This window comes from Echeneis naucrates, chromosome 3, assembly GCF_900963305.1.
Source record: "Echeneis naucrates chromosome 3, fEcheNa1.1, whole genome shotgun sequence".
Taxonomy (NCBI): Eukaryota; Metazoa; Chordata; class Actinopteri; order Carangiformes; family Echeneidae; genus Echeneis; species Echeneis naucrates.
This window is the reverse complement of record NC_042513.1, coordinates 15,983,956-16,011,377: the sequence shown is the minus strand read 5'-3', so window position 1 is coordinate 16,011,377 and position 27,422 is coordinate 15,983,956. Positions and strand designations below refer to the sequence as shown.

Genomic DNA, 27,422 nt, shown 5'->3' with positions numbered 1-27,422 from the left:
AAGCTCCCTCTCACTCTAATCTGCTTCCTCTGCGGTTTTAACACCCTTCACCCCTTGTTCTTCCCCACTCACTCCTCAGACAGCAGGTCTTTGGTCAGTTTGTCCTTGTCTCTGAAGCAGCCCAGAGAATGCATGCTCTCCAGGACATCAGGGTCAATCTCCTCGGCTGAAGCCAGCATCCTGATGGCCACCTTCCTGGGCACAGGCTGCTCGGGCTCAGGCTCATTCTTTCCAGCTCTGCAACACGACACATGCAACTTACTGATGAATGAAACAGAAACTAATCCTATACCTAAAGTTCTGTGGGAAATTGATGTAAAGTTTCATGTTTTAATCGAGTTTTACTTATAAAAATGTTGATGTCCACAAAAAGTGCTCAGTCCTGTCGGCTGATTGTAAGGCTCAGTTTCTGAATATAGGTAGGAGCAGGACAGAGACATACTATTTATGGATAACCCAGACCAGGTCTACATTTAGCTGTATGGACTTTACATTTTTTGTTCTCTCTTGAGAATTATGAAATCATTATTACCCTTTCAGGTAACAAAAGAACTGTTTGAACAGCTCACGAGCAGACAAAGGACAGTGTCCCATTTCCATTAAATTCATTCGAATGTCATTTGGTATTTTTATTTTTATTAATAATAAGAAAATTGCACAACAAAAAACCCCTTGTGGAAATTGTTTGTGGAACTCTCCTGCAGTGGGTGTGACCCCTGAGGTCAGGTGTCATTTAAAATAGAATTTATGACAGGTGTCATTTAAAATAGAATTTATGACAGGTGTCATTTAAAATAGAATTTATTTCCCAAACTCTTTATTATAATAACAATTTGGATAAACTATATCTGACCAATATAATCATCTGACTGCTCGGGTTGACCCATCTGATTTCTGAGTTTCCAAATCTCTTCTTTAAATCGATGAGTATAATAACATTGCGACTCATAAAAAAATACACTCCATACATGCAGAAATCAACCCGTGACAGCACAGAGTGATGTGAAACATTTTAATAGTAGAGGCAGTTTGCTAATCTTGCTGAATTTCACACAGGATTTTGTCTTTTGAAGCCCAGAAACAGTAAATCTATTCACGATTGGGCTCTATTAGGACAGACTATCCTGACATTTGACCTGCTCTTTCTCTCCCTTTCTCTCTCAGGTCTAATAGATCCAATTCTTCCGTGAGAGGCTTTGGCAACTAGCTTTGAAGCTGCTGCTGGACACTCTCATTAAAACAAGACAAAGAAAATTGGAGGTGGGTGTACTTACAAGTACCATGTGTGCTTCTGGATCTGCTCTAACTGTAAGAGAAATCACAACAGGAAATAAATATTAATTACTTTTTATTTATGAAATAGCAGACAAGGTGAGGGAGGTCCTCTTCTTATATTTGATATTTTCTTCATTAAACAAGTCTCGGGATATTAAGAATCAGTGCCAGGTGATATTTTAAGATTCTGTGTGTATGGATAAAAATTTTTTTATCAAATACAATCAGATATTTAAATCCATTTTAAAGCCTAACTACTGTACAGTGAGTCTGAGACAGTGCTTAACGTCGGTCTGTGATATTTAAAGGGATGTAGTTCTACCCTGACCAGCAGAAGATGTTCTAGTCCTCTTCACACCACTACTCTTCTTCCTTGTAAAATTGGGGCTGAAAGACCAAAAACTATAGTTGCTCAAATGGCTCCAAAAGAGACCGCACTTGAAGTCTAACTCCACCCATTGCCTGCCTCTTTTCCCATTCAGAAGCAGTGCTAAGCTCCTCACAGACACAGGTGAGGCATCTCGCTCTGAGCTTCAAAACCGCCCTTCAGAAACCTGTGAGTGGCCTATAGCCTGCAGCAGGGATGAGTTGGAGGCTAGTCAGGTCTCATAGGATCTGCTTTTCTAACTCCAGACTACAGATTTTCTCTCAGAAATCCTTCATCTTCAGATCCAACCCACGCTGATTCAGGTGACATCACCTGAGGATATTTATCAGTCACACAGCTCCCTGTGGAGACACTAAAACCCCAGCACCTATAAACAAAAAAACAGATGCACGTCCCCTTTAAAGCTGACTTCAAGCTAAGTTTAACTGCTATAATTTTGACAGGTGGAGCCTGTTGGGGCAGTCAAGTGCCTGCAAGGTATCTGCACCTGTCAGACTACGCACAGGTAAAAAAAAAGCCCCCAATCATGAGGGAGTGTGGTATCTAGCCTCAAGGAAAAGGTAAATTTGCAGGCGCCACCATAAATCCAGGATCAAATGTCTATGACAAGATTGTTACAGTTCTTTCCCCTTTACAAAGGAGCCACTGAAATAGACTTTAATTTTAAAGACATCTATGTGTGGGTAATATATCTAGATCAGGAGCTAATCCAACTGGACGACCAAGATAACATTATCATTTCATTTAATGAAGCACATTACCAGGTTTAACCTCAAATGGCTTTCCTGTGTTTTCCCTAATTTCTTCTTGCAGCCCTCAACTCATGCAGATTCATGAGAGTGAGTGTGCACGGGCTGCGTTGATGTGGTTGTGTAATTAAATGGCGTCTGTGAAAACACTGTGATTATGGAATTTGAAGGCATAGCGGTAATGGATGTTGCCAAAAAAAACTGTTCAAAGACATTACAGAAGTGAAAGCACATTATCTAATAAAGCCCTCTTTTTTGTAATGTTTCTATTCTGAGCCTAAACAGATCCTTGGCTTGAGATGAAAAGATTTTATGCAGAGCATAGCTGCTGCAGGGCCAGTCATGGTGCAACTCTGCTAAATTAAGCCTGAGCTGTCCTGAAAGCAACAGCCCAAGCAGCGAAAGCACAAAGTGAGCGAGAGTCTCTTGACAGAAGATTTCAGCTTTTTTCTGCTCCGCGGCCAGGCTGGGTGCTGTGCCTGGAGGAGGTGTGTGTCGTAGCTTACCGTAAGTCTCTTGCCGGCGTCCACTTCAATCATCCCGCGCAAAAGGTTCTGACAGTCTGGAGGGATGAAGTGGGGCATGTGGAAAACTCCCAGTTTGACCTTCTCTAACAGATTCCTCAGGTTGTCGTCATCGAAAGGCAGAGCACCCTGGATGACAAGAGGAAGAGGAAACTTGTTCATAACAGCAAAGAAAGTCAGACACTCCCAAGACAGTAACGGTGGAGCAGCTCACACTGAACCGTACAACCTCTTCAGGGACCTGTAGGTGATAGCACAAAAGTTAGATCCATCTTTATTATCAATCCATGCTAAATATTACGGCAATATAGCTAACATTTGTTCTTTCTAAACCCAGCTCTTCCAGGGCAAAAACTGCCTAACTAGGAGATTTGAAAACACGATGCAGACACCAAACTGTCCCTTCACCAATATGCACATCAAACTGCACTGACTTCTTCCTCTTCCATGTAAATGCCCTGTCAGGTGATAACTTTGAAATAATTTAGGTTTTTGATAAAGAAGAGGACTGGAGGCAGCTTGTGAAAAATATCAGTCATCAAGGGCGGCGATGATGGAGTGTTTGTATCACAGCCAGCCGGCTCAGCCTCTGCTCTCCAGTTGGGAGCATGCTCAGAGACGTGATGACTGATACCGTTTCCCTCTCAGCGAAAACGAGCAGGACGGAGCCAGATGGCCGCTGACACTGCATGGGTAATCACACCAAGAGAGGGGAGATTTATCTTCACATGATAACTGTGTTATGTGCTTTGTCTTAATCAAGACAGGAGGACGCATGTGTGCACACAGCGCACAAATACACACAGTTTATAATTGACTTGGTTCTTTGGCTGCTCACTTGACACTGTCACATTACAGAGCTGCTGGTATGAAAAGCTCAGGTTGCGTGATGCGCATTTTTACGTGACAAGTTTCTAAATGACAGACCGGTCGTGTTAATGTTTACGATCCACAAGGAAAGTCTTTTGTGGCACAGCCCAGCGCTAAATCAAACTACAAGATCAAATTTTGTGGCATTGACACTGAAGTCATGTGACCATGGTGTCGTTTGGGCCTGATGGCTTACTTACAGTTTTTGATACAAAGGCAAAAGAATGGAATTGCAACAAAGGTAAGTCATAGAGGATAAGTCTGTACTCATTAAATTTATAATGAGGTAACAGCATCGGCAACCTTCAGTAATAAGAATACAAGCATGCTGTATTTGGATGTTAACCTTTAATTCCCTGGTGCCGCAGTTTATTTTGTTGACCTTTCTCTTCTCCTTGGATATCCTGGTGGGAATCACTTTATTCAGCGTAAATATTTGCCGCAGGAACAAATTGAATCAGCGTCTCCTCCTTTCCCCTGCATTGTTGCATCAAACCAGGAGTGTGAGGAGGTTTTGTGCAAGTAGATTAACACACTTTGAGTAGACAGTTCTGACTGATCGAGTTGAAGATGTTCGAAAATGAATAGCTTTAAAGATCACTTTAGGATTCCCGTTGAAAAGACTGTGCAACAAATTCACAACACTATGGTTTTGGCATTTTAAGCTTCAAAATAGGACGTAAAGTGAAGCCTGAAAAGTTCATTCTGAGAGAGAGAAGATACACCTCCACTAGGACTCATGGCAACTATCTGAGGCCCTGAAAGTAAGGAGTAATCCATCACCTTACACAGGTACACAAGTTACATCATTTTCCTAACCAATACTTCAGTTGAAGTTCTTGCTAATGACGTTAGTGTTTTATATGTCCCAACCCAGTCCAACACATTAGTTGTAAATTTAGGAATTTATAGGCTCGACTGTTGAAGCCGCCAAATGGATTCACATCATTTCCCTCACTTAAATCCCCAGTCAGTCATCCAGTACTTACTTTCCCCTTGACCACATAATGATTCACATTGATACTGGCAGAACCTGTTTCAGGTAAAATCCACCATTGATCCTCCAATTCACTGCAAACTGCTCTCAGACTAGAGACTTATATTTACCACTGAGATTTTAAAATTTTGTTGTTCTGAAAATTGATGACTTTTGATTAATTAAATGTTCTTGGTATTGACATCATCATTACCCAAGACTACAATCCAAAACTTTGACTGGTCAATCTAAACCGCTTCCTACAAGCTCATGCTGTTAATGGTCTTTTATTAAAAATTGTTTGGATGGTTTATTTTAATTTTTTGGTTTTACATTAATGTGCTGAGATGAATGTTGAATGTATGACAGTTACTCTGGGTTACTGTGCAATAAAAGACCGCCATTATTGTAAAATCCAACACTTAGCTGTAAGAGGAACAGGGCCTTGTGTGATTGGACGTGTTTTATGTGCAATAAAATGTAAATTAGCTGATGTAATGTACTGCAATGATAATATTTGCTTCCTGACTTATGGAGTATATTGATATCTGTAATGCCTTTTAGTCCCCGATGGGCTGATGGTGAATGTCACATGTCAGGTAATGTTTTAAAGTAATGGTGTTAATGATGGGGAAGTAAATTTATGTTCATAATAAAGGTGACAAGTGAATTTAAATAATGACTTCTAAAAATATAGGTACTTCTCACCATTGTCTCGCTGGGGTTTGCTACAGAAAAGGTGAGAAATCCTCATATCTGAACTTCCATGGCAAACATTTAAACAGCTGCAAATATTTTGAAAAACTAATTCATCAATCAATTGTTGCAGCAAGAGGGACGTCACCTTTGACATGCCAGAGCGGAGTAATGGATTGTGTACATACATAGTCTGAAATTAAAATACATAAACAAACATACTGCAACCACTTCCTGTGCAGAATATATCCACTTCCACAAACAAGGCCAACAGCCATCACTTACCACTAAAAGTGCAAACAAAATCACTCCACAGCTCCACGCATCAGCTTTCCTCCCGTCATACTTCTCCCCCTGCGGCAAACAGACAGAGACATGAGGAACGAGTCACGTCAGATGTGGAAAATTCATTCAGAGGCCATTTCTAAACTAAAAGCCCCTCTTGATGCTCTGGGTCTCCACCCCTATATAAATATATATGGAAATATTAAAAAAAACCTCAAACAAATATGTATCTGAAGTCATAGTAGTTAGTAAAATTCAATTTCAAGATAGATATTGTACATAACACACACATTACTAAGTTCAAAAAGTAGAGAAACAAGCAGTGATATCACAGAGTAGTGATGTAAGAACTCTTCTGTGTGAAAGAAAGAGAGAGCACTTACCCTGATAACCTCTGGGCAGGCATAGTGTGGAGATCTGGAAAAGAGGCAGAGAGGTGGTTATGATGGAAAGGATAACTATACAACCTTACACACACATTACACACTTTAAGGGAACGCAGCCAGCAGCCCGCTGAAAAAACATCATCATTTTACTCCTGAAAATAAAACTTCAGACTGATGGGTACTTTTTTCCTCCCTCTTTTCATTATTACATAACAGAAAGTGGCCGTTACATTGTGACACTTTAAATGCAAACAGCACTGGAGGGAATTAAATTCTGTTTACTGAAGCTTTAACTCAAGTACTTATGTCATTTAATGTTAATTATTTATATAGCACCAAATCATAACATAGTTACATCAAGGCACTTTACACATACGGCAGGTCTAGACAAACTCTTTATGGAGTTGTCAAAGAGATCCAGCATATCACTCCACAAGAAAGCACATTGCGACAGTGGCAAAGAAGCAGAGACCTCGGGCAGTACCGGGCTCAGGGAAGACATCTCTTTCATTACACTTCAGAGACATCTATTTTATTTGTTTCATAGCTCTTTTCATTGCTGGAATATTTTAATTTTTTGTTATTTCAGATTTTGTTTTTTATTAGCGTATTTGTGTTTATTTTGACTAATTAAATTTACTGTTGTTATTTTTTATTATGATAAAAAAATAACAAAATGAAAATAACAAAAAAGAAAAACAAATGTAACTACATGGCAGTATATAAAGCTTAAGAGTAGTTCAATTAGCTTTAATCAATGAACTGACTGTTGACAATTTTAGGAATCAGGAGTTCACTTTTCATATTTCATTTTCATATTTTCATATGACTTTTTCTCATAATGAATACTGATGAACGAGTCTACTACCTTTTTTATTATTTATGATTATGCATTGCTCACTGTGTTACTGAGGTTATACTTTGCATCACTGTTTCTAGTAATCTGTGTAAGGTATATACTGATTTGAAATCTCTCCCCAGCATTAAATTACAATATTTTTGTAACTTAAAAAAATATTCATATAAACTTAGTAAAGTAAAGTTCAGTTGCATTTTAACTTACAAAATGACAGTGACAGTGATGTGATACAGTCCAAAAATATAAATGAAAATGACTGATTATTACTTAATATTTGATGGCTGTATTGCAGACAAATTAGGTGGTGTTCTATATGAATTCATGGCACAGTTACATCCATGGCAAAATAATACTCCATTATATTTAGAAATGAGATGGAGATCATCACCACGGTTACTATAATAACATATTGTAGGTCAAGTCTATGTTAGGTTCAGGAAAGGAGAATGATTTGGGTAAAAATAAAGTACTTCATCAACAATAAAAGATCTCTGTTGTTATGGTTGTAACTGTAAACTGTCACCGCACTTTTCACTCATCCTGTCATCATTACTAACACCACTAGATGTCGCCTAGCAACAAAACCTAACAATGAGGTCATATCGGCCTGCTGACAGACGACATGCTTCTTACAGGACCATCTCAGATTTTAATGCCTTCAGATCAGCCCAGGAGGATGAAGATAAAGAACCGAGGTACTGTGGGAGAAGAGGAAGTGAGAGTGGAATCAGCTGCAGCCATGAAGTTAACAAATCCTTAAGCTTCGTAATTAGATCATCACACTCTGGTTGTCCTCTGTGCGGATTCATCTCAGTAAATGGAGCAGAGAGCGCATCCTCTTTGAATCCAAACTGCCAGAGTAAACACACTCCATCATTGCCAACATCATACTTAATTATGCTAATGTATGTAAAAACAAGTCAATCTGAAGCAGTCACACATAAAAGTGTCAAAATACACAAACTGCAGACTAATTACGGCAGAGTGAAACTTCATCCTTCCTGCCTGAGGGAACTTTGTTGAGTGACATTTAATGAATTCCATTAAGATCATGACAAGTCAAAGGGCCGATTGAGATGATGAGATATTTTTAGGATCCAGCAGTAGTTCTTCATAGAAACCGACTAATGTGGCATTTCCTCGCATGAACACATCATGACATATGGAAATCTCCCAGCAGTTATCGCCGAACGCTCACTGACCTCTCAACAGACTCATACGTTTTGGTCAACACACACTCAGTCATTATCCACACATAGCAGACGTAACTCTCAAAAGTTCTGCAGTTGTCCATAAAACGTCCACTAAATGATGATTCATCCAACTGGACATCATAGATCTGGACTCAAAACTCAGGGGAAGCGCCACAGTCCTCAAGGTGACTGTAGCAGCCAAGGCACAGCGATTCTAAAGAAACAGGGGTGTCTTCCAGGTGGGTGGAGCTTGGAGGCGTGGCTGAGGGACGCAACTGCTTTGTTGCAACATCACAAAGTTGCTGAAGCCCTGACATCTGCTCTGTGGACTGAGCCCTTCAGTACTTTCACACTAAAGAAATCACCATGAAAACTGAAATTGTCCTAAAAAGTAAAGAAAAAATAAATTTGCATTAATCTGGTAATGTACTGGTACATGATTTTTAGAGGCACAGGTGCCTCAGTTGTTTGCCTTATAATCCGGAGTATTGAGTAACTGCAAGCGAAGCATTTTCCCAGTCGCTCCATGTGCTCTCTCTTGCTTTGTACAGCATCTCTGAGCCGGAGGATCTCGGATTTAGTCATTCCAGACGACTGAGTGCATGAAACTGTGGTTGACCTGCGGTTAACTGTGGTGGGAAAGATGCGGGACCATCTAGAATCCTGCAGAGCTTTCTAAAGCCCATATAGAAAACAACTGGCACCTTGTAAAATACAGCATCTTTACAGCCTGCCTGAGTCAACAAGACACACATCTCTGTACAGATGGGTTCAGTTTTAAAGCTACACTTACCAATATATTTGTCATAACAAAGGCTCACATAACAGTTATGCAGTCTGAGTATTTTTATCATAGTGGTTAGCGCTGTTGCCCCAAAACAAGAAGGTTGCAGGTTCAGTTCCCAGGCCTGGGACCTTTCTGTGGGGAGTTTACATGTTCTCCCCTTGCCTCAGCAGTTTGGAAGCTGGTTATCTCTATCAAGAGGTGGTGGAGATCAAATATAGGGCTAAAAGGAATACATAGCAGAATGTCATATTATTGTTGCTCAGGGTCCTCAATTACACACGTTTAACTATGTGATCAGTACAACTTCCCATCAGGACTTTGTTCCACAATAACTTAAGTTTCATCAGTTAAACCTCAGTCCACAGTATGTGAAGAACTGTGTTCAGGATGTCAAATAAAAACAAGGGCACCACGAGCCTGAATGATGGTCAGAGGAGACCGGCAGCTGCAGTGTTAAGAATCCCAGAGCAAAATAAGTAAGAAAAATAAGAAAAGAAAACATGCAAGGGAGACAGGATGGGCTAGAAGGATTCATGATTGGCACGGCTGTTTTCTTCCATCATTTTCAGTTATTATGTCCATAAAGCAGGTGTGATGTGACATAAAGAACTCACCCACAGCTGGTCTCCAATAGACTGTCCCCGACCTGCAGAGACGCCATGCCAAAGTCTGCTATCCTGATGTTGTTCTTCTCGTCTAACAACAAGTTCTCGGGCTTCAAATCTCTGTGGCTGGAGGACAACAGGAAGGGAAATAGAGGACAAATGCTGAGATGTTGATCTGAACTGGAAACCACTTCCTCTGCCTTTCACCAGAGTTGAAATGTTATTTTCAGATATCTCAAGTAAAACCTGTTCCCTTTGACACAGAACATCGGCATTACTTTCTGCCCACTGACTTCACACTTTGGCGTTTGCCTTTTGGCCTTTGTTTTATTGTTTTATGTAAAATATTATTTGTGTAGGAACTGTAACCAATTTGTCTTTAAGTCTCAACTTTGTGGGCAGTTTGGATAAACCAGGGTTTGAAAGTGGTCTCAGATATTTGGGCCCCAGCATACTACAGCACAATCCAGTCATGAAGAGCTGACACACTCCAGGTGTAAAGGACAGGTCCAGGTCCAAGTCAGAATCAGCTCGACACCAATCTGGAATGATTGAGAGAGAGAGAGAGAGGAAACCACCAGCGGGGACTCTTCTCTGGACCCTGGTTTTTTCTCCAACCCACCACAGAATAAATATAGTCCTTCAAAGCCAAACACCTGAAGTCTAATGCTGAAAGTCAAAGGCAGAAGTTCTTTGATATGAAATTTCTCTTGGGAACACAGCATTTCAGCTGTGCATCAAGGAACTAAAGGTGCTGTGAAAGATGAAAAGAGATCAAGAGGAGCTTGATCCAGGGGCAACTCAAAAGTTGCCCCTGGCTAAAGCTGATGAGGGGAGGAGGCTGAAGTAGTAAACCTGTCGGTCTCTTGTCAAAATGGGGGCAACAAGTCAGTGCTTTTAGGAAATTCTGCATGGAAAATTAATTTAGTGCTGCCTTGATTGCCTACGTTTTATATTTTTTCTTTTACATAATCATCATTATAGCGGCTAAGATTTTTAGCATAGTGCTTCATCGCCATTTTTAAATTCACAGACTAAATAAATCCGATCTAAAGCAGGGGTGATTTAATTAAATTAATATTGTACATGTTTGTTAATTAGTTTCGGTCTAACAACCTGTAAGGAAGAGATGTTTCTGCTGCTGGTTGTAGAGTACAAGTTAATACTGACACCAATTATTGTTGTAATAATTATTATACACTGCTTCAGTCACAACGCTGGACTGCAGCCAATGTAAAGAGTTAAAGGTCTACATTTCAGAAGGTCCATGCTTCAACTTCTCCTGTGTTCTATTTATGTAAAGTGTTTATATCCATAAAAAGATATATTTGTAGCTTTAAGAACAAAAATCTCAGTGAGGTTTAACACCTTTCTCTTGGGAGCTCTCCATTCTAGATGTGCTGTAGACCTGGAGCTGAACCTTTTAAGATAAATTATAATTTCAATGTTTGGATTATATGAAGTGGATTTGTTCCAAAAGCGGACTAAATTTGAATGTGTAATGCGGTTGCAAACCAAGACTTGCTTTATAACCACCTGGAGGTCTATTCTCCAGACTGTATGGGGTATTTAAATGTGTGAAAAATATATTTTCAGGCAAACAGCTACGATGGAGAGACACAGATGAAAGTCAAAAATAACAGAAGCTGTTTTGTCTCATGTTGCGGTGCCAAATAGAGAGCTTCTGTAAAGTCACTTAATCAAAATCGTATCAAATCATTCACACCTGCTGTCACTGAAGTGTTACATTGTCCAAACCACTGAGACAGTTGATCTCAATCAAGCTGTCTAATTTTTGAGGTATAGATTTGATCAGGCTTTCAGGGTGGAACTCCTTGAACGATTCAGTGCACAGGCCTTCATTTGGTTATTTCACAGTGTGCTGGAGCGCAACATTAGTCAGCCCCTGGTCTTTGATGCACCTGTCAGTTCGCTGGCATGTTATTGGTGTGTATTTGTGTTGTCATTTGTGTGTAAGGAGTGATGATGACAAGAGTTAACTGATAACAAACCATATGGAGTGGCTGTGGCAGAAGTCCAGGGCTGAGATGATCTGTCTGAAGAACTTTCTGGCCTCTTTGGGTGTTAACCGGCCCTTCTTCACCAGGTAATCAAAAAGTTCCCCCCCAGACACGTGCTCTAGCACCAGATACCTGCGCAGGAAAAGAGTGGCAAAATAATAATGACGACATCATTCTCAAAATAGCCTTTCCACCCCTTACTCCAGGTGGAATCAAATCCAGTCAAATCAGGTTTATTTGTGTAGCGCCAAATCAAAACAAAGTTACATCAAGGCACTTTACACATAGAACAGGTCTAGACCAAACTCTTTATAAAATGATGAGCAAGCACTTGGCGGCAGTGGCAAAGAAAAACTTCCTTTAAGAGTCAGAAACCTCAGGCTTGGAGGGAGGGGGGGCATCTCCATCAACCGGTTGAGAGGGGGGGGTGAGAGCAGGAGGAGGGGACATTCACGACAGGTACAGGCAGGAACACATGATGCTGCATGAAGACACCTGGGTGTCATATTAACCTACAGATTATAACTATTTGCAGGCGTGTCTTGATCATGTTGCTCTGCTTTAGATCAGGTATTACCTAGATCTCTAATGCTCCTTCAGAGAGACTTCTGCACCATCTACTTGACCTGACCGTTCTGCTGTACGCTCCTTCTTTGCCACAGTGTTTCTCCATGAATGTGGTCTTTCATCACTAACCCCCCCAAACAGGACCACCTCAGTCCAGACTGTTCTGGTGGAAAAAGCTCCCCAGTCTTCCAGAGCAGGTAGTCCGTCTGTCTTCAAGAAGCTCAGAGAGAAGCTCCTCTCATAAAACCCGAGCGTGTCTAACTGGCACTTTGGTTCCACTGGCTTGAGATAACCTGCACTGATTTCATAGATAAATAACTTATTACTGACACTAAGGCCTTCTACACAGACACTGTACTGTACTGGCTGTCATTCATTGTGAGTAACTTTGGATACAAGCTTCTGCCAAATGAGTGAATATAAATTGTGAATGTGTATGGAAGTATGCAGAGGTAGAAGGACTTAACTGTACAATAAAGCGCCAGTGTAAATGTCCACCTCTCTACAAAGATTAAACTGATTCATCGAAGAACATCTTCTGTTTAATTTCTCCGCAAAATGAAAGAGGCATTAATGAAAGAATTGAGCCATAAACTACAAAGTGTTTGGCTGCGACATGTTATAGTCGATGTAAATCCCTGAGAAAATCCTCTGCCCATGTCGGCCTGTGTGCCTGTGGTTTAAAATGTTTTATCTCCATCCTTTGTTCATTTATCTGCAAGGCATCGCTGATCCCAGCTCAGCATGGAGGGCCAGCTCCTCCCGCAGTTCCCCCGACTGATTTATGAGCAGATTAAGAGATCTGCTCGAGCGTTTACCTGTCAGGCCTATTTAAATTAGAAACATGCTCGCATCTGATTTGTGAGTGTAAAATTTTGTGTTTGCATCCATGATGACCACCCTTTCTCGTCCTTGCATCACTAAGAAAGCAAATTCCCACTCCATCAATTATTGAATGGCATATTAAGCCACGCTGCAGCATGCAGCAGATTAATGTACACAATAAAGTTGGGATGTACATTAAAGCTGCACAGCCGCCGGGGGTGTGTTAAACTCAGGACAACCACAGGAACAGCTCACGCTTTAATAAAACCACAGAGTTCCTGGATAGAGGCAGATCAAGTAACTGTGATGACGGTACTGATGGAATCCTGAGTGAAATGTTATTTTCCCAAGACAACAAACATGTTTCTGAAGTAAAGAGCCTCTCAGCATCAGCCACAGCCTGCACTCAGCCTAATCCGGTTCCGATCACAGAGCCAGCTCTTTCCACCAATTTGTCCAGCTGCCTTGAATCCTTTTATTTTACGCTGCCTCCTGGGTAAACTGCAGCATCGAACAATATGCTTGGCACATCAGAGTGGTAAAACATCTGCAGCATTCTTCTGCAGAAGTCTAAGGATCTGAGCCTCCGCCAGAAAAAGAGATGGCTTTCTGCAGAGTGCATGTTTGTTAGAGGAGCAGTCCATCGTATTGTCCAGGTGAGCTCACAGATATTTGTACCACTTGGATGTCCACTCTACAAAAATTCACTGTCTGAAGAGAGAGCTTGGACTTTCGGTAATCCGCTATCATTTCATTTGTCTTTGAGGTGTTCAGCAGGGGGACGTTTTTGTGACTCCAGTCACTGAAGGCTTTTATCAGATCCCTTGTTCAGATTCCTGTCCATCCAGAATCATCTGAGTGTTTCTTGAAGTGGTGTGACTCAGAGTTGTCACTTAGGTCTATTTTTTAATGTTTCCTCTGTTTTTTGACACCTGGATAACCATGATCATTTAAGCCTGCAATTTTGTTCTTCTGTCTTGTCAACTCATCTAACATTTAAACAGTTTAAATGGTAAAACTGCTGAAGTGTCTTTGGGCAAGATGTAGAAAACCAAACTGCCGCCACGTCATCACCTGTGTGTGTGTTCGTGTAAATGACAGTTCTGATTGTGCGAGGCGGTTGAGTGAGGATGGTACTTACAGGTATTTCTTATTTTCGTACACATCATGCAGCTTTAAAACATGGGGGTGCTCTATGAGTTTGAGAATGGCTATCTCCCGCTCCACCTGCAGACACAGACGGGGGGAAGACAGAGTTACCAAAAACATCTTTTTTTCACAGCAAACATGAGAACATAAAGTTGAGTTCATCCTCAGACTGTCACGATCAGCCTTCAGCTGGTTGATTAATTGAAACAGACATCAAAACACGCATAGTGTGCATCTGATATATTCATCACATGGTGGTTTTTCGCACCCTTATCATTCGCTGCTCGCTGAAACACAAACTCAAACATTTAACCTCTGGATCTGGTTCAAGTCTGATGGTTTGGTACTGAGAGGTTGTTGTGTTTGATGCCTGACACTTCCAGCTTAACACAAACACATCTGAGCAACACACATGCCAAGCTCAGATAATCGCAGATAAAAAGGAAACTGCTTCTGTTGACCCCTTAAAAATATGATGCGCATGTTGTGCTTACATTTGTACGACGAAAGCAGATTATATCTATCTGTGTACACTCATTGAAGGATAAGACGGAACCCAAAGGCACTCTCAAGACCACATGGGAGCTGTAGTTGAATCATCTACATTCAGATGTAAAGACCTGCGCAGAAGCTGATATATATCTACCGCTGAAAATGAAAATTAAACCTTAGTATCATGTTTCAACTTCCCAGGATGGAAGAAACAATAGTGTGACTAGACCTGGTCTGTCCTGGTCTCGAGGCTACAGGCTGCCTGAGCTCACTGCTGCTATGATGACTGAACTGTGTCAATATGTGGAGCTGCACAGCAGGCTCTCAACAATCATCATCATCATCATCATCAGTCAAACATCTGGCTGTTCCTCATTCACGTGGCCATGAAAAATAAAGGCACGATTCCAAGATGAATCCATAGAAGGATGAAGGAAAAAAAAAAGGGAATATTAACATTTAAAATGTAACCTTGAGAACAACACAAAAAAGATGGACGTTACTCCTCTTAATGACGCTCACTCTTTGTTATAGTTAAGCTGTTAATTACCTCTGACTTTAAATATATTCCCCAACAAATACACAATTTCCTCCAGTTTCAGACACTGTTAAAAAGTTTTGATGCCCAGTGTTCATGAAATTAATAGAAGTGAAGTCGGAAATTATTCAAAATGATTTGATGTCAAATAAAGCTGGCACATAGAATAAAGGTCGGATTTATTGCAGGTAAGGAAATTCTATGAAGGGTAATGAAGAGTCTTGATGTGTGGTTTAGACCTCTATTGTGTATCTGTTGTACAAAAAATGTGGTTGTACCTTATGCCACATATGGAAGAGAACGTGGAGCTGAGAAGCCTAATCCTGCCTTTAAATGATCTTTTCCCAGTAGCCACCATAGAAGCTTCCATGTTGAGAGGCATGTTGAATCAAATGAATTAGAATCCGCAGGATTTGATCGTAGTATATAGGACACCGGGTTTCATAACGGGAGCCGCTTTATCAGGATCAGTTTGCTGGAAATGTCATATCAGTCTTTCACTTGTTCCTGAAGACAGAATCACTGAGAGATCTACACCACAGGTGCTAAAACTAATCCTTCGCCAATACCACCTATTGATCTCAGATTCTCATCAGTGCTGGGTGTCAAAGTGTGGAACATCAGCCATCTGTCATTCAATACCCGTTCTGTCCTCACCACTCGTTTCTTGCCCCTGTGAGTTATCCTTCGCTGTCCCCCACTCAGCGGCAATGTGGCGGGTCTGACGGGCTGGACGGAAGACGGAAGATGCCAGGAAAAGAAATTCAGTTTCAATCAAAGCCACCAGTCTTCAAAGGTTTGTCATGGCTGAGAGAAGGTGGTCGGCACCGAATAAATAATAAAAGACTTTTCTTTAATCTTTGGACCAGTGGTTTTCCCAGAGCAGGCTGTGACAGCAGCTTCTCCCTCCAAACCTCTCATCCCAAAAGTTTTCTCCCAAAGAGGAAAAGGAAGAAGAATTCTAATAACAATGCCGATCAAAATGTCTTTCACCACTCGCGGTGTTAACTAGAAGAGTGAATAACAAGACTTTCATAGAAAGGCACTGATGCAACAGCTTTAAAGTGGAAATACTGGCCTAGATACTGAGGTGAGATCGTTTACCAGATATTATGTGCTTAGTATCTTTGTAACACCGTCATTTTTAACTTTTATCATGGACATCCATGTCCATGATAAAATATATTTGTGGTTTCAAAACGCAAACGTTTCCTTAAGAACTTCTACCACGGTCAGCTGAAACTCCATCTTGGCTCCATCTTGGCTCCATGTTGGATAGTCTGTCCCTTGTTTTTGTCACATACCAGCACATGAATTGGTCTGCAGACTTTGGATTCCCATGTGTCATGCGATGACTCATGTCTGAGATGGTTGCAGAAGCAGCGCATCAGCTCATCCTCCCGCTATCAGATCTAATTACCCTAATTTTCATTGCCACACACAGACACGCACACGCATGGCGCAGGCTGATTAAACACATGTACAAGGTAAACTGACATTCAGCTGCCTGCTCTCCCCCTAGGAGCAGCCCTGCCGACATTTATTAAGCCCGATTATGACCCATTTGGTTTTTTAATGGGCAGTAATAAAGCGTGTGGATGGGGAGGAGAGGCTGGGGGATAGGGTGGGGAAAAACATGAGCTGTACACGACTGCAAGTAACCTCTATAACTCAGGTCTCAGAGATCTCAGAGAACTAGTCCCCCTCAGCCTGTTTGTCGGATGATCGGGGCGTGATGATCGCCTCTGAATCTTAACTAATCCAGTGCTACTGTCCCCGGCTCACCTGAATTATCTCAGGCTCATCGGCTTTGTTGAGATGAATTAGCAGAAGTGTTTCCAGCTGCGTTTGCCCTCATTAAAAAGGCATTAACATATAAGCTTTTATCTTTTTAAGTCATGCATAGTGCAGATTGTAATGGAAGTGAAGGTGTGTGGAAGAAGTGTGCACTTTAAATTAAGGGCTCTTGGTGTGTTCATATGAGGCAATAATGGTTTAAGAATATGTAAATGTACTGGACCAATGTGAGGACTAGGTCCAGTGCCTTTGTGGCGAATCACAGTTCAAGATCTGCGGAACGGGAAGAAGAACTAGCATGTCTACAATGAAGCCAGACCAAATATCAGGATGGTGATTCATGTAGATCCCTGTCCTCAGGCCAGATGCATAAAGGTCTGCAGATGAATGACTAGAACACGCACAAAACTGCTAATATGCTGACATATCCCTTTGGTCGGTTTGCACGGTGGTGCAGTGGTCAACAATTTGGTCTAACAGCGGAGGGTCCTCCAGGTACTCCAGCTTCAGCTGCAGTCCAAAGACATACACATTTATTGTTCAGTGATTCTTAATCACCCTGATGCACGAGTGTGAATGGTTGTATTTCTCTCTGTGAAGAGCCGGCAATAATCTGGTGACCTTTTCAGGCAGTGCCAAACAGCCCAGACCAATGTCAGATGGGATTCTGTATGGACAAGCGGTATAGATTATAGAACGGTTGGATGGGTAAAGTCTTTTTGTCAAGGTTATAAAGGAAATCTTACTCATTAAAAATTTGGCAAATGTTCATGACCCTTATTTCCACTCCCATAATTAAATAGGTCAAACTTCATTAACCAGGACCAGAAATGTCTTCATCAGAACCAGAGACGTCTATATGAAGATGCTCTGAGGACTGTGGTTCACTCTCGATCTCAGACTTAGAGTCACGTAGTCTAGGTCCAGTTTGTCTCACAGGTATAAATGAGCTGATTAAACCTCTGTTCACTGCTTCTCTGCGTCTGAGCTCCAGCAGGAAGTCTTTCATGTCCCACTGGGTCACACTCACACTGTGACTACTGAATACATCCCTGCGAGCGCTCTCTCCTTCCTCAAATCTTCGCAGCCCAGACTGGAAATGAGACCCCCCCCTCCCTTGGTCCAGCACAGTCACCTTCCAGTTGGCTGTGTCTAAAACATTTTCACAGGACGGCATAATGGTCAGACGCAGTGGTTGTCCCGCTCTGTGTGGATATATGAGCTCCACAGACCTTTCCTCAAAATATGGCTTCCTCTTGTTCCAACAAACCAAAACGGCCAACAGATAATTTACAAAACAATGGGAGACTTCACAGCCCTGATTACAGACACCAACGATTAGCAGCATTTTGTGGCAGTGGGAAGAAAAGATGCCAGTTTTTACCGTTGCCTGAAGCACCAGCACCATAAAGGGAATAAGGAATCAGTCTCGAATACTGGCTGCAGTCTAGGAGTTTGACTCCTGACTGGACAGAACGATTGCTGTCTGTCAACCCCTCGCTCACTCTCTCCACTGTCTCTATCTAATAATAGCATAAAATATCCCCCAAAACCATGAGGCATCAAGGTGGCCTAGTGCCCCACACCAAGAAGGTTGTGGGTTCGGTTCCTGTGAGGCGTTTGCATGTTCTCCCTGTTCCTGTGTGGGTTTCCTCACTCCGTCCAACATGCATGTTTAGGTTAACTGGTGACTCTAAACTGTCTGTAGGTCTGAGTGTGACTGTGAGTGGTTGTTGGTCTCTGTCTGTCTCTGTGTGTTGGTCCTGTGATGGACTGGCGACCTCTCCAGAGTGTACCCCACCTTTGCCCGATGATAGCTGGCATTGGCTCCAGCAGCCCCCGCAACCCGGAACTGGATAAGTGGTAGAAGATGAAGATGAATAAAAGAAGTTTCCTTTATATTTCTACGTCTGAGTCACCACAAAAGCAAGACAAATGATGAGTTTCAGTTTGAGCCTTGAGATGGTCTGGAGTGAAAGAACATTTGTCCTTCTAAATCCCTTAAGTGCAATTTGGTTAATTCATGCCATTAACTTTAATTACTTAGTGCACATAATGCTGACATCTGCACCTGTCCTCAAATAATTGGCTGCTCCGTCCATGAGAGGTTTTTTAAATGATGCATACATTTAGAGCAAAGTAAAACCAAACTAATAGTCGTTAATCAGCCAGAGCAGTGAATTGCAATAGTCCAGGACAGGAAATGTTGAAAGTATAACACAAAAGAACAGATGGGAGCTATGTTTGTTTCTTAATTTTAGCAATACATTTTTGCCACGTCCGTTTAAGACCAAGTGCAAAGCCAGACAGCTGAGGGTGGGGAGTGATGGTGACCGCTCTGCAAAGAGCTGGCTTATGGACAAAGAATTGGACTGGGTAGCACAAAACATCTTTATTCAGGATGAGTCACCGTCTAACCTCACAAACTGACACATCCTGCCAGCTCAAGGCCCTAAAAGAGTAAAAGAGTAGCGCATCCAACACTCACTGCCTCCAGACTTGAAGTTTGAAGCTTCATCTTTATCAAGGATGCCAACTATGTTCAGTTTATATTCACAAAAGGGGCCCTAGGCAAAAAACTTTAGTTTAATCTAATAAATGTTTCACACCAAGCTTAATAGTCGAGAATATGATTCATGAAACATAGTTTGTGTATAAAACTGGACCTGGCTGAGAGAAGAAGTACAAGAAGCCTGGAAATGTATGTGAAAACAGGCCCTTTTCTCACTTGATTTACGAAGTCAGTAAACGTGTTCCCTTCCTGGCTACTGTGTGATCGACAGACTGAACCACAAAGGGCGACCTGCGTGATAATCAGGATAGAGTACAGAAGCAGTCAGCTCCACCTCAGCTCCATCATTCCCTCCAAATGTAATTCTTCTGGTTTCATGAAACCAAATTGGCTGACAAACTATTTACAAACTGGAGGGTTCAAAGGGACACTTCACAAGGCAATGGGCGACATCATGGAGTATTGACACTTCATTCAAAACTGCGAACAGAGAGGGAGATTTGTACCTTCATTGTAACTGTTAGCCTAATAGCGTCACGTTAGGTTCAGGAAAAGAAGGTGATTTGGGTCAAAACAATTACTTCTGCCAAATCATTGAATGATAGATAATAGAAACACATGCTCCTCTGTCATATTTCTTCTTGATTTGGTCGCTGCCAAACACTTTCCACATTCTTCCTTTCGTTATTACTACAAACATGACACCTCATAATTGTTGCTAAGCAACAATTATGAGTTGTTTCAGACCCTTGGCCTTCTTTGATGTTTAACTGAAATCATTGTTCATTTCAACACATTGCACATCTTTATACCTCATGACCATTCAAATATTGAAAATCTGACAGCGTCAACCACAAAATAAATGAAACTGACTTTAACTTTGAAACCCTTGCCCAGGCGCACCTTGGGAGTCAACAGGTACACACTTGAGTCAAATCTTTTCTCCTGATGAGTCCACTGGCAGAGTTTCACCAGACTGTGGCAGGTCTCCAACCATGAGTCAGAGAGTATAAAAAGTATTTGTTGTAAAAAAATAAACACTTCAAAACTTCAAAAGCACAAGGACTGCAGTGACCCCTATAGAACTGGCTGGAGTTTGAGCTCTGGCAGGTGTTATACCAGCGCTGATACCAATTTTCCTCAAGTCCACCGAGGAGCCCAGAGCTCCTGATTCATGGCAACACTTCTCTTCCAGTCAACGCCTCCATACGTGGCAGCTCCTCTTAATGTATTCAGAGGATTGACTCTGGTAACTGCATGCTGCTTCACAATTCCCATTTAATTGAAACACGATACAGAGCTGAGGGGCGCAAAGGGTGATAAATTGAACATCCACTTGGTAATCAAACCGCCATCTGTTGCTATTACGTCTGTAGAATCCTGAAAGAGAGGAAGACAGCAAAGGAGGAGCGACCATCCACTTTCAGGCAGCCTCCAATCACAGTCAGGCAGTTGTGACGCAAACAGCTGCTAGAGCAGACAGGCATTGATGAAGCAACACAGATCCATTCAAAAAAATGACTGGAATAGGTGAGAGAAAAAAAAAGAAAGGAAACGAAACGAAAGGAAATGAAGAGTTAAATGTGAGGAGAATTGAAAAGGAAAAAGGGGGGAGAGAAAATGAAGTGATTAGAGGTAAAAGGAGAAGGAAGAATGTGAGGAGGTAAAGAAGGAAAGGAGGTTAGAGGAGAGCCAAATTAGTTGGCGAGCAAAAACAGGAAAGAAAGTAAAAGCAGCACTGAGATGGACAGACAGGGGGAGGAAACCAGAGGAGCTAAGCCTATCAGCAGACAGTGTCTCCTCTGCACGGCCCGAGAGCCGGTGCCACTGGGTTACAAGTAGGCTGTGAGCCCAGTTCGATCCACACATACATCTGGTGACCAGTGAGAAGGAGCCATCAGCCTCCTCAGTGCACAGACAGAATACATTAACAGCAGACATATGGAGGGGGGGGGCTGATGTGACGATGAACTGATTGAGGTCAGTGGTGAATCATGGCAAAAGGACAGATGCTCGCTTCTCTGGTGGATTTCAATCAGTATCCTTTCACTCAACCATCGCGTCTGTAACAACCATCTGACGCCGCTTCCAGTGGGTATGAACCCTCTCCTCCTCCTCTTTCTTTTCAAGAGAAATACACCCCCAATTATATTTTTCTTCCAGTGCGGCGATTCATTCATGCAAATTTTAGGAAGCAGGACGTGCGTCAGCCTACCATGACATCAGCCACTTGTTTGTGAGCTGCTGTTTTGAAGCAGCCAGTTTGTCATTTGTCTGTCAGCCATCTTGGTTTTTTTTTAAATCGGAATAAAACGTATTTGGAGGAGATGGTGTGTTGCAGCAGAAGTGATGGGCGGGTTGACAGGGAGGTCGCCCTTTGTGGTACAGGAATGTTGTATTAAAGACCCTTCAAGAAGAGTGAGGTTATAAATCAAGTGAGAAGTACGGCTATTTTCACATAGACTTCAATCAAATCCTCTCGACTGTCCCCAGACTTGAATACTTCTGTCCCTGCCATGGACGGTCAACCTGTCCAGGGTTACAGAGCTTTGCTCACTGTCAGCTGAGATTGACTCCGGACCCCCTGAACTCTGGCCTGCACGGATAAGCAGTGTAGATAATAGATGGCTGGATGGATATGAGATGTGGCGGAAAAAATCTGATCCCTCAACAATATCAGATGTGTTCAAGACAAACTCCCATGTCTCTGAGGAGCGATTAGAGGGACATTTAAAGAGATTTCAATAGAAATCCTTTTCCTTTCTGGTTTAAGGGTTCTTACACACAGTAATTCTTGTAATAAAAAGTGAAATGTGTCTAATTACTGCATGCATAACTTTATCAACTTCTCTTGTTGTGGATCGGGTGGGAAAACAATGTTGTCAGATACATGGAGGGTCGCGCACGTGCACAAAAACACACACACACACACACACACACACACACACACACAGACACCCACACTTACACTCCCTCTCTCACACACACAGTCACACTCTTCATGCAGCAGAAGCAGTGGGTAGAATCAACACTGTTAAGTCAGTATTGACACCATTAACACAACCAGCCACTCGTTGAGACGATGAAATGAGTCCAGTCAGGCGTGAGGGGGCCGCGGTCGACCTCTGAAGAGCTCAAACATGCAATCTGCTGCACTTCAACTGGAAAAAGAGATTTAATCACACACACGAACACACAGACACACACTGCACAGGCGTACAGGCAGACACACATACTCTAATGCCTCATGCCGGCCGTGCCCCTTCAAAGTCCCTTTCACAGGATCAGACTGAACCACAATTATTTGTATCAATATTGATTATTTAACACACTGACTGATTGACTTTGGAAACACCTCTGATAATGTGGTTTCAGTTTGTAAAGGAATCTGTTCTGACATGTTACTACTTACTGTGAAGTAGTCGAAGAACCCGGCTGTCCTTTCCTGTGATTTCCACAGTCCTTTGTCTGCTGGGTGTCTCTACAGTCAGTTCTCCCACCAACATGGCCACAAATGCATTCTTTTGTCACCAAACTCAGACTGAAGCACAATTCGATTTGTAGGAGATGAATAACAAGCCCTCAGAAGTGTATAAACTTCCAAAAAACACAGTCCTTAGAGCTCATACAGCCGATTCCAGCAATGATTCTTATTATGGTTTGCAAAAAATAATTCATCTTTGTTTTTTCTTGTTTCAAGAGCTACTCTCCCACATTACAGAGACCAGAAGTCTATTTGAGTCAAAATTACTGTGTGAATTCATTGAGTCAAAATTACTGTGTGAATTCAGAATGAGGAGCACTTAGTGGCACTTTTAACAATAACAACTGTATCAGGAAATCATGGTTTAACAAATGACAAAATACATCGTACATCGTGGCTGTATTATTAGCTGGAACACGCATTAGCTTGTAGCCAGAGTTTGGATGTCTTCTGTGGACATCACTTACAACACGGTCCAACTCCTCGTCACTCACAGCTGAATACAGGCCTGTCTTTTCCTACGAAACTTCAGACAACAGAAAAAAGCCTATCATAGCAACAGTAACTAAGGGGGGCGGGGCTTAAACCATTTGTTGGGGGGGGGTCAAACTTTGATGAGTTTGACAGATAAAATAAATTCATGAAGCACTGCAACAGGACCATGAAATAATTCATTAAATAGTGACATAATTATAAATATTTTTTAATTTAATGAACTGGTATATTAAATTCTGTCCCTTTTTCCTCCATAAATAAGTCATCTCAGTAGGTGATTCATTCTGTTTTTTCTGGTCCATATTCTCTGGTCACGCCTTTGGAGGGGTGCCGTCACTGATTTAGTCTGGTATGGTCCGGTCAAGGTCCTGGGGGGGGCGCTGTATCTTGCATTAGCCCGGTCAATTACTCATAAACAGGTCTGGGCTCTTTACCATCTCTCTACTCTCCACTTTTCCTTGTTGTAGCCAAGTCACTCCCATTGACCACCTGCCCCTACCGGGAATCGAACCTGCGACCTCCACTACGCCATAGTGCTGCTCAAGTTACCACATACATTTACATTACTTAACCTAGACATGTTCAGGTGCCCACAACGGGAATCGAATTGTGCATACCTTATTGCGGGGCGGTGCTAACCACTACACCACCACCACACAGAAAAAAATCGGTAGATCAGCATCCTCCATCTGTATTTTTCCTTTACATCCAGAACTGGGAAACAGAATTATTATATATATTTTTTATTTATTATAAATGTGATATATATGATAGATATCATATATTTATCCTGAGGGAAATTCACTTACATTCATCACTCACACAACAGACATCCAAAGACACGCTGCCTCACCTTTACACTAATGGAAATTATTATATTAATAATTATATATTGGGAGAGAGTCCAGCTAAAGTAGTTAGCTTATCCACAGGACGTTAACACATACGACATACGTTAATCTGTCAGCTGGGAAATTTATGGGGCTGCTTTTATTTATATATTGAGGTAACAACAGCATACATTTGATAATAAAGCAGGCCTACAAACAGGTATTCTTCCTCATGTCTTTTAACATCAAACTGGAACAATGAGCAAAACGGCCTATAACAGATTATAATAAAATTATTCTGCACTATTTGCATTATCTAACCATTATTGCCATTGGGGGGCTGTGCCCCCCCCAAAGCTGCAGGCCTAGCACTGCCCCTTGGCTCAACAATGGGGAACTATATTGAAATGTATGTTGATACTTGCAGCTGTTTAACATCCGCACAGCTCCACTTTAGGGGATCAGACTCCGGGTCTTCTGTCCTGAGTCTCTCGTTCACTTGTCTCATGGCCGCTGCTCAGTGTGACCGGCCTGAGCGTTCCCCTTTAAGCAGGTGGGCTTGTGTGTAATGTGTGACGTAGTCAGCAAGTAGCCATGTTGTGTCGTGTTTGTCCCTCTCTCCAGTGAATGCCAGCTGTAGCCTCTGTAAGCTTTATCGTCAGTGTGATGAAACTCCTAAAAGTCCTGTGTTGTGATGTTGAAGGAAGAAAAGAGTCCGTGTGTTCAACTACTCTGCCGCTCCTCTTAGCCCAGACTGCTAGTTACCATGGTTACCAACGTCACTGAGCCAAGCTAAGGTGAAACAGACTTAGCTTTATAGCTAGCTACACTAGCATAAGCTGAGCTAGCTAAAGTGCGGAGCCGCGACTCTAACTCACTAATTCTCGCCTCCATTTTGGCCGTCATCCTGAATCTGTGACAAGAAGTACCATCATAAAAGTAGACATGGAGCACAGGACAGTCTACTAATCAAGGTGAATAGCAGAGACAGCAACATGAGGTAACGCACAGCACAACCAGCAGACACCGGACCCCCACAGACCCCCCTCCAGAGGATTAAGATACAGTTCTGGATGGCAGTTAAAAAGAAAACCTGTGGTTGTCCAATTTGGAAAAGTGGTTATTTCAAAGCCGAAAACCAATTTGCTAGGGATCATTAGGATGTGGCGACAGATCTGAAGTAAACAGTGTTCCCTGAGTCAGAGTCACAGACCTGTAGCTCTGCCAATCCCTCTCCTGAGACAAGATACAAAACTCGAACAACGAACATTTCCTTTCAAGCATCTACAGAAACATGCTGTGCTGTTTTTTTTCCCACCAAATTCAGTTCCCGTTTCATTCCAATTATACAGCAAACAGGAGAGAGTATTTAGTTCCGTCACTAGAAAAAAATGTAAGGTCTGTCTAAAAGTCATGGGCAAAGGTTTAAAAGGGAAACAAGTTTGTTTATCTGGTAACGGTTTGAGCTTTTATTTAAATGTGTCTAGTGTTGGGAACAGAGCACATATTCATATTCAAAACAGAAGAATCTATCCAATGCTTTGCAAACACTGAGATAAAAGAAGCTGTCTGAAAATGTCAAACAAAATGGGATCTCTTCAAAATGTCATCTGAAGAAGGTCGAACAGAGCAGAAGTAAACATTGGGTTTTAAACATGGAACACCATTAAACCCCATCCATATATATATATATATATATCATTGAGCTAACTTCAAATAAAAAAAAAAACAAAAAAAAAAAAAAACTGGATTAAACTGGTCTCTTGGGTGGACTGGTACATTGTAGGATAGCATAATTGTGATAACTCAAGCCAGTAGTTGACAGCAGGGGCCCTGGCATCTCCTAAAATAAATCGAGTGGGAAAGGACTGAGGAAGATGCTGTAGGGGTAAACCCCACCTCCAGGTGACAGGAGAGTAACACACAGTGAGCCAGGATGGCGACCAAGCATCTGCTGCCTTTCATCTCCACAGCTTTTGTCTAATTGCAGACACAACTCACAGATGATGATAATTGGATGTAAAATGACCAACAACAAGCTAGTGTGCTGTGTTGATGCAGGTTTGATTGTGACTTTCTTGACCAGACCAAGTGCAAGCCTGCCGTTCACCCATTATCTTATGGACTCATTTTGAAGCTGAATTTCACAATCAGCCATCTTGGTTGTTTGAAGATGGAAGAAGCCATATTGGGAGGAAATGATATGAGGAGTGAGTCTGACCAGCTCTGTACTCTATCCTAACTGTGTGGTACAGGCTGTCAGGTATCGAGGACAGACCCCTTAATCCATCCCCTTCTTTCCTTTCCCTTGGTCTATTTCCCTCGAAATAGGGCAATCATTTAAAAATCTAAAATAATGTTGCGTGTAAATGGGTGAATCTTAGACCTGAAGTGCAGTCTGTCTTGGGTCAGGTGGTTGGTTTATGATGTGGAGCTGCTCGTCTCCTATCAGTCTTAAAATAAAATAACATTGCTTAACATTACACTTGCACGGAAGATAGAGTCCTTTACGTCTGTGCAATTTCAAAGAATCTGCAGTAACTCACTTTTAGTCCACTCAGATTTTAGCAGCACCAGATTTATTTAGAGTACAATGAAGTGTGTATGTGTGAAGCGTATGATTACCAACTCTCAGCTGACTAATTACTCATTCCTCTAACTCATATAAATTGAACCAATAAATAATAATAAAAAAAAAAACTCAAACCCCTGACGAATTAGTGACAGGCTGATCTTGAGACGCCGCTGATTTCATTGTGACGTCACTGATGAGACGTTACTGCACCATCCTCCACTCTCTGGTATCAGTGAGAAACATGAACACACACACACTCATTGGGATGAAAGAACAGTTAATGCTGCAGTAAACAGTCTAGTTACATGTCCTCCAACAACACATATCAAGATACACACAAAAATAAAGGAGATTTGTGTGATTGCTAAGACATTAAAGTGTGGCCAGAGGAAGCAGAGATGTTTGATGCTCAGAGTTTCTCTTTAGAGAATGCTGCTGATAAAAACCGGTCTAATCTCATGAAACCCTCACAATGACTCTCTCTCTCTCACACACACACGCATGCACGCACACGCACACACACACACGCACACACGCACGCACA

At 41.9% G+C, this 27,422-nt stretch overlaps 1 protein-coding gene across 1 annotated transcript in view; it reads right to left on the bottom strand.

Annotated features, from left to right (window-relative positions):
* LOC115040833 (serine/threonine-protein kinase BRSK2-like) overlaps positions 1-27,422 on the bottom strand; it is a 94,944-nt gene that overhangs the window by 21,397 nt on the left and 46,125 nt on the right. The window contains exons 3-10 of the mRNA XM_029497892.1: positions 14,148-14,233; positions 11,606-11,746; positions 9,603-9,719; positions 6,147-6,180; positions 5,764-5,832; positions 2,919-3,065; positions 1,275-1,306; positions 73-237 (exon numbers count right to left, since the gene is read on the bottom strand). Coding sequence (XP_029353752.1) covers positions 73-237; positions 1,275-1,306; positions 2,919-3,065; positions 5,764-5,832; positions 6,147-6,180; positions 9,603-9,719; positions 11,606-11,746; positions 14,148-14,233 — 791 coding nt within the window. The remainder of the gene's footprint in view (positions 1-72; positions 238-1,274; positions 1,307-2,918; positions 3,066-5,763; positions 5,833-6,146; positions 6,181-9,602; positions 9,720-11,605; positions 11,747-14,147; positions 14,234-27,422) is intronic.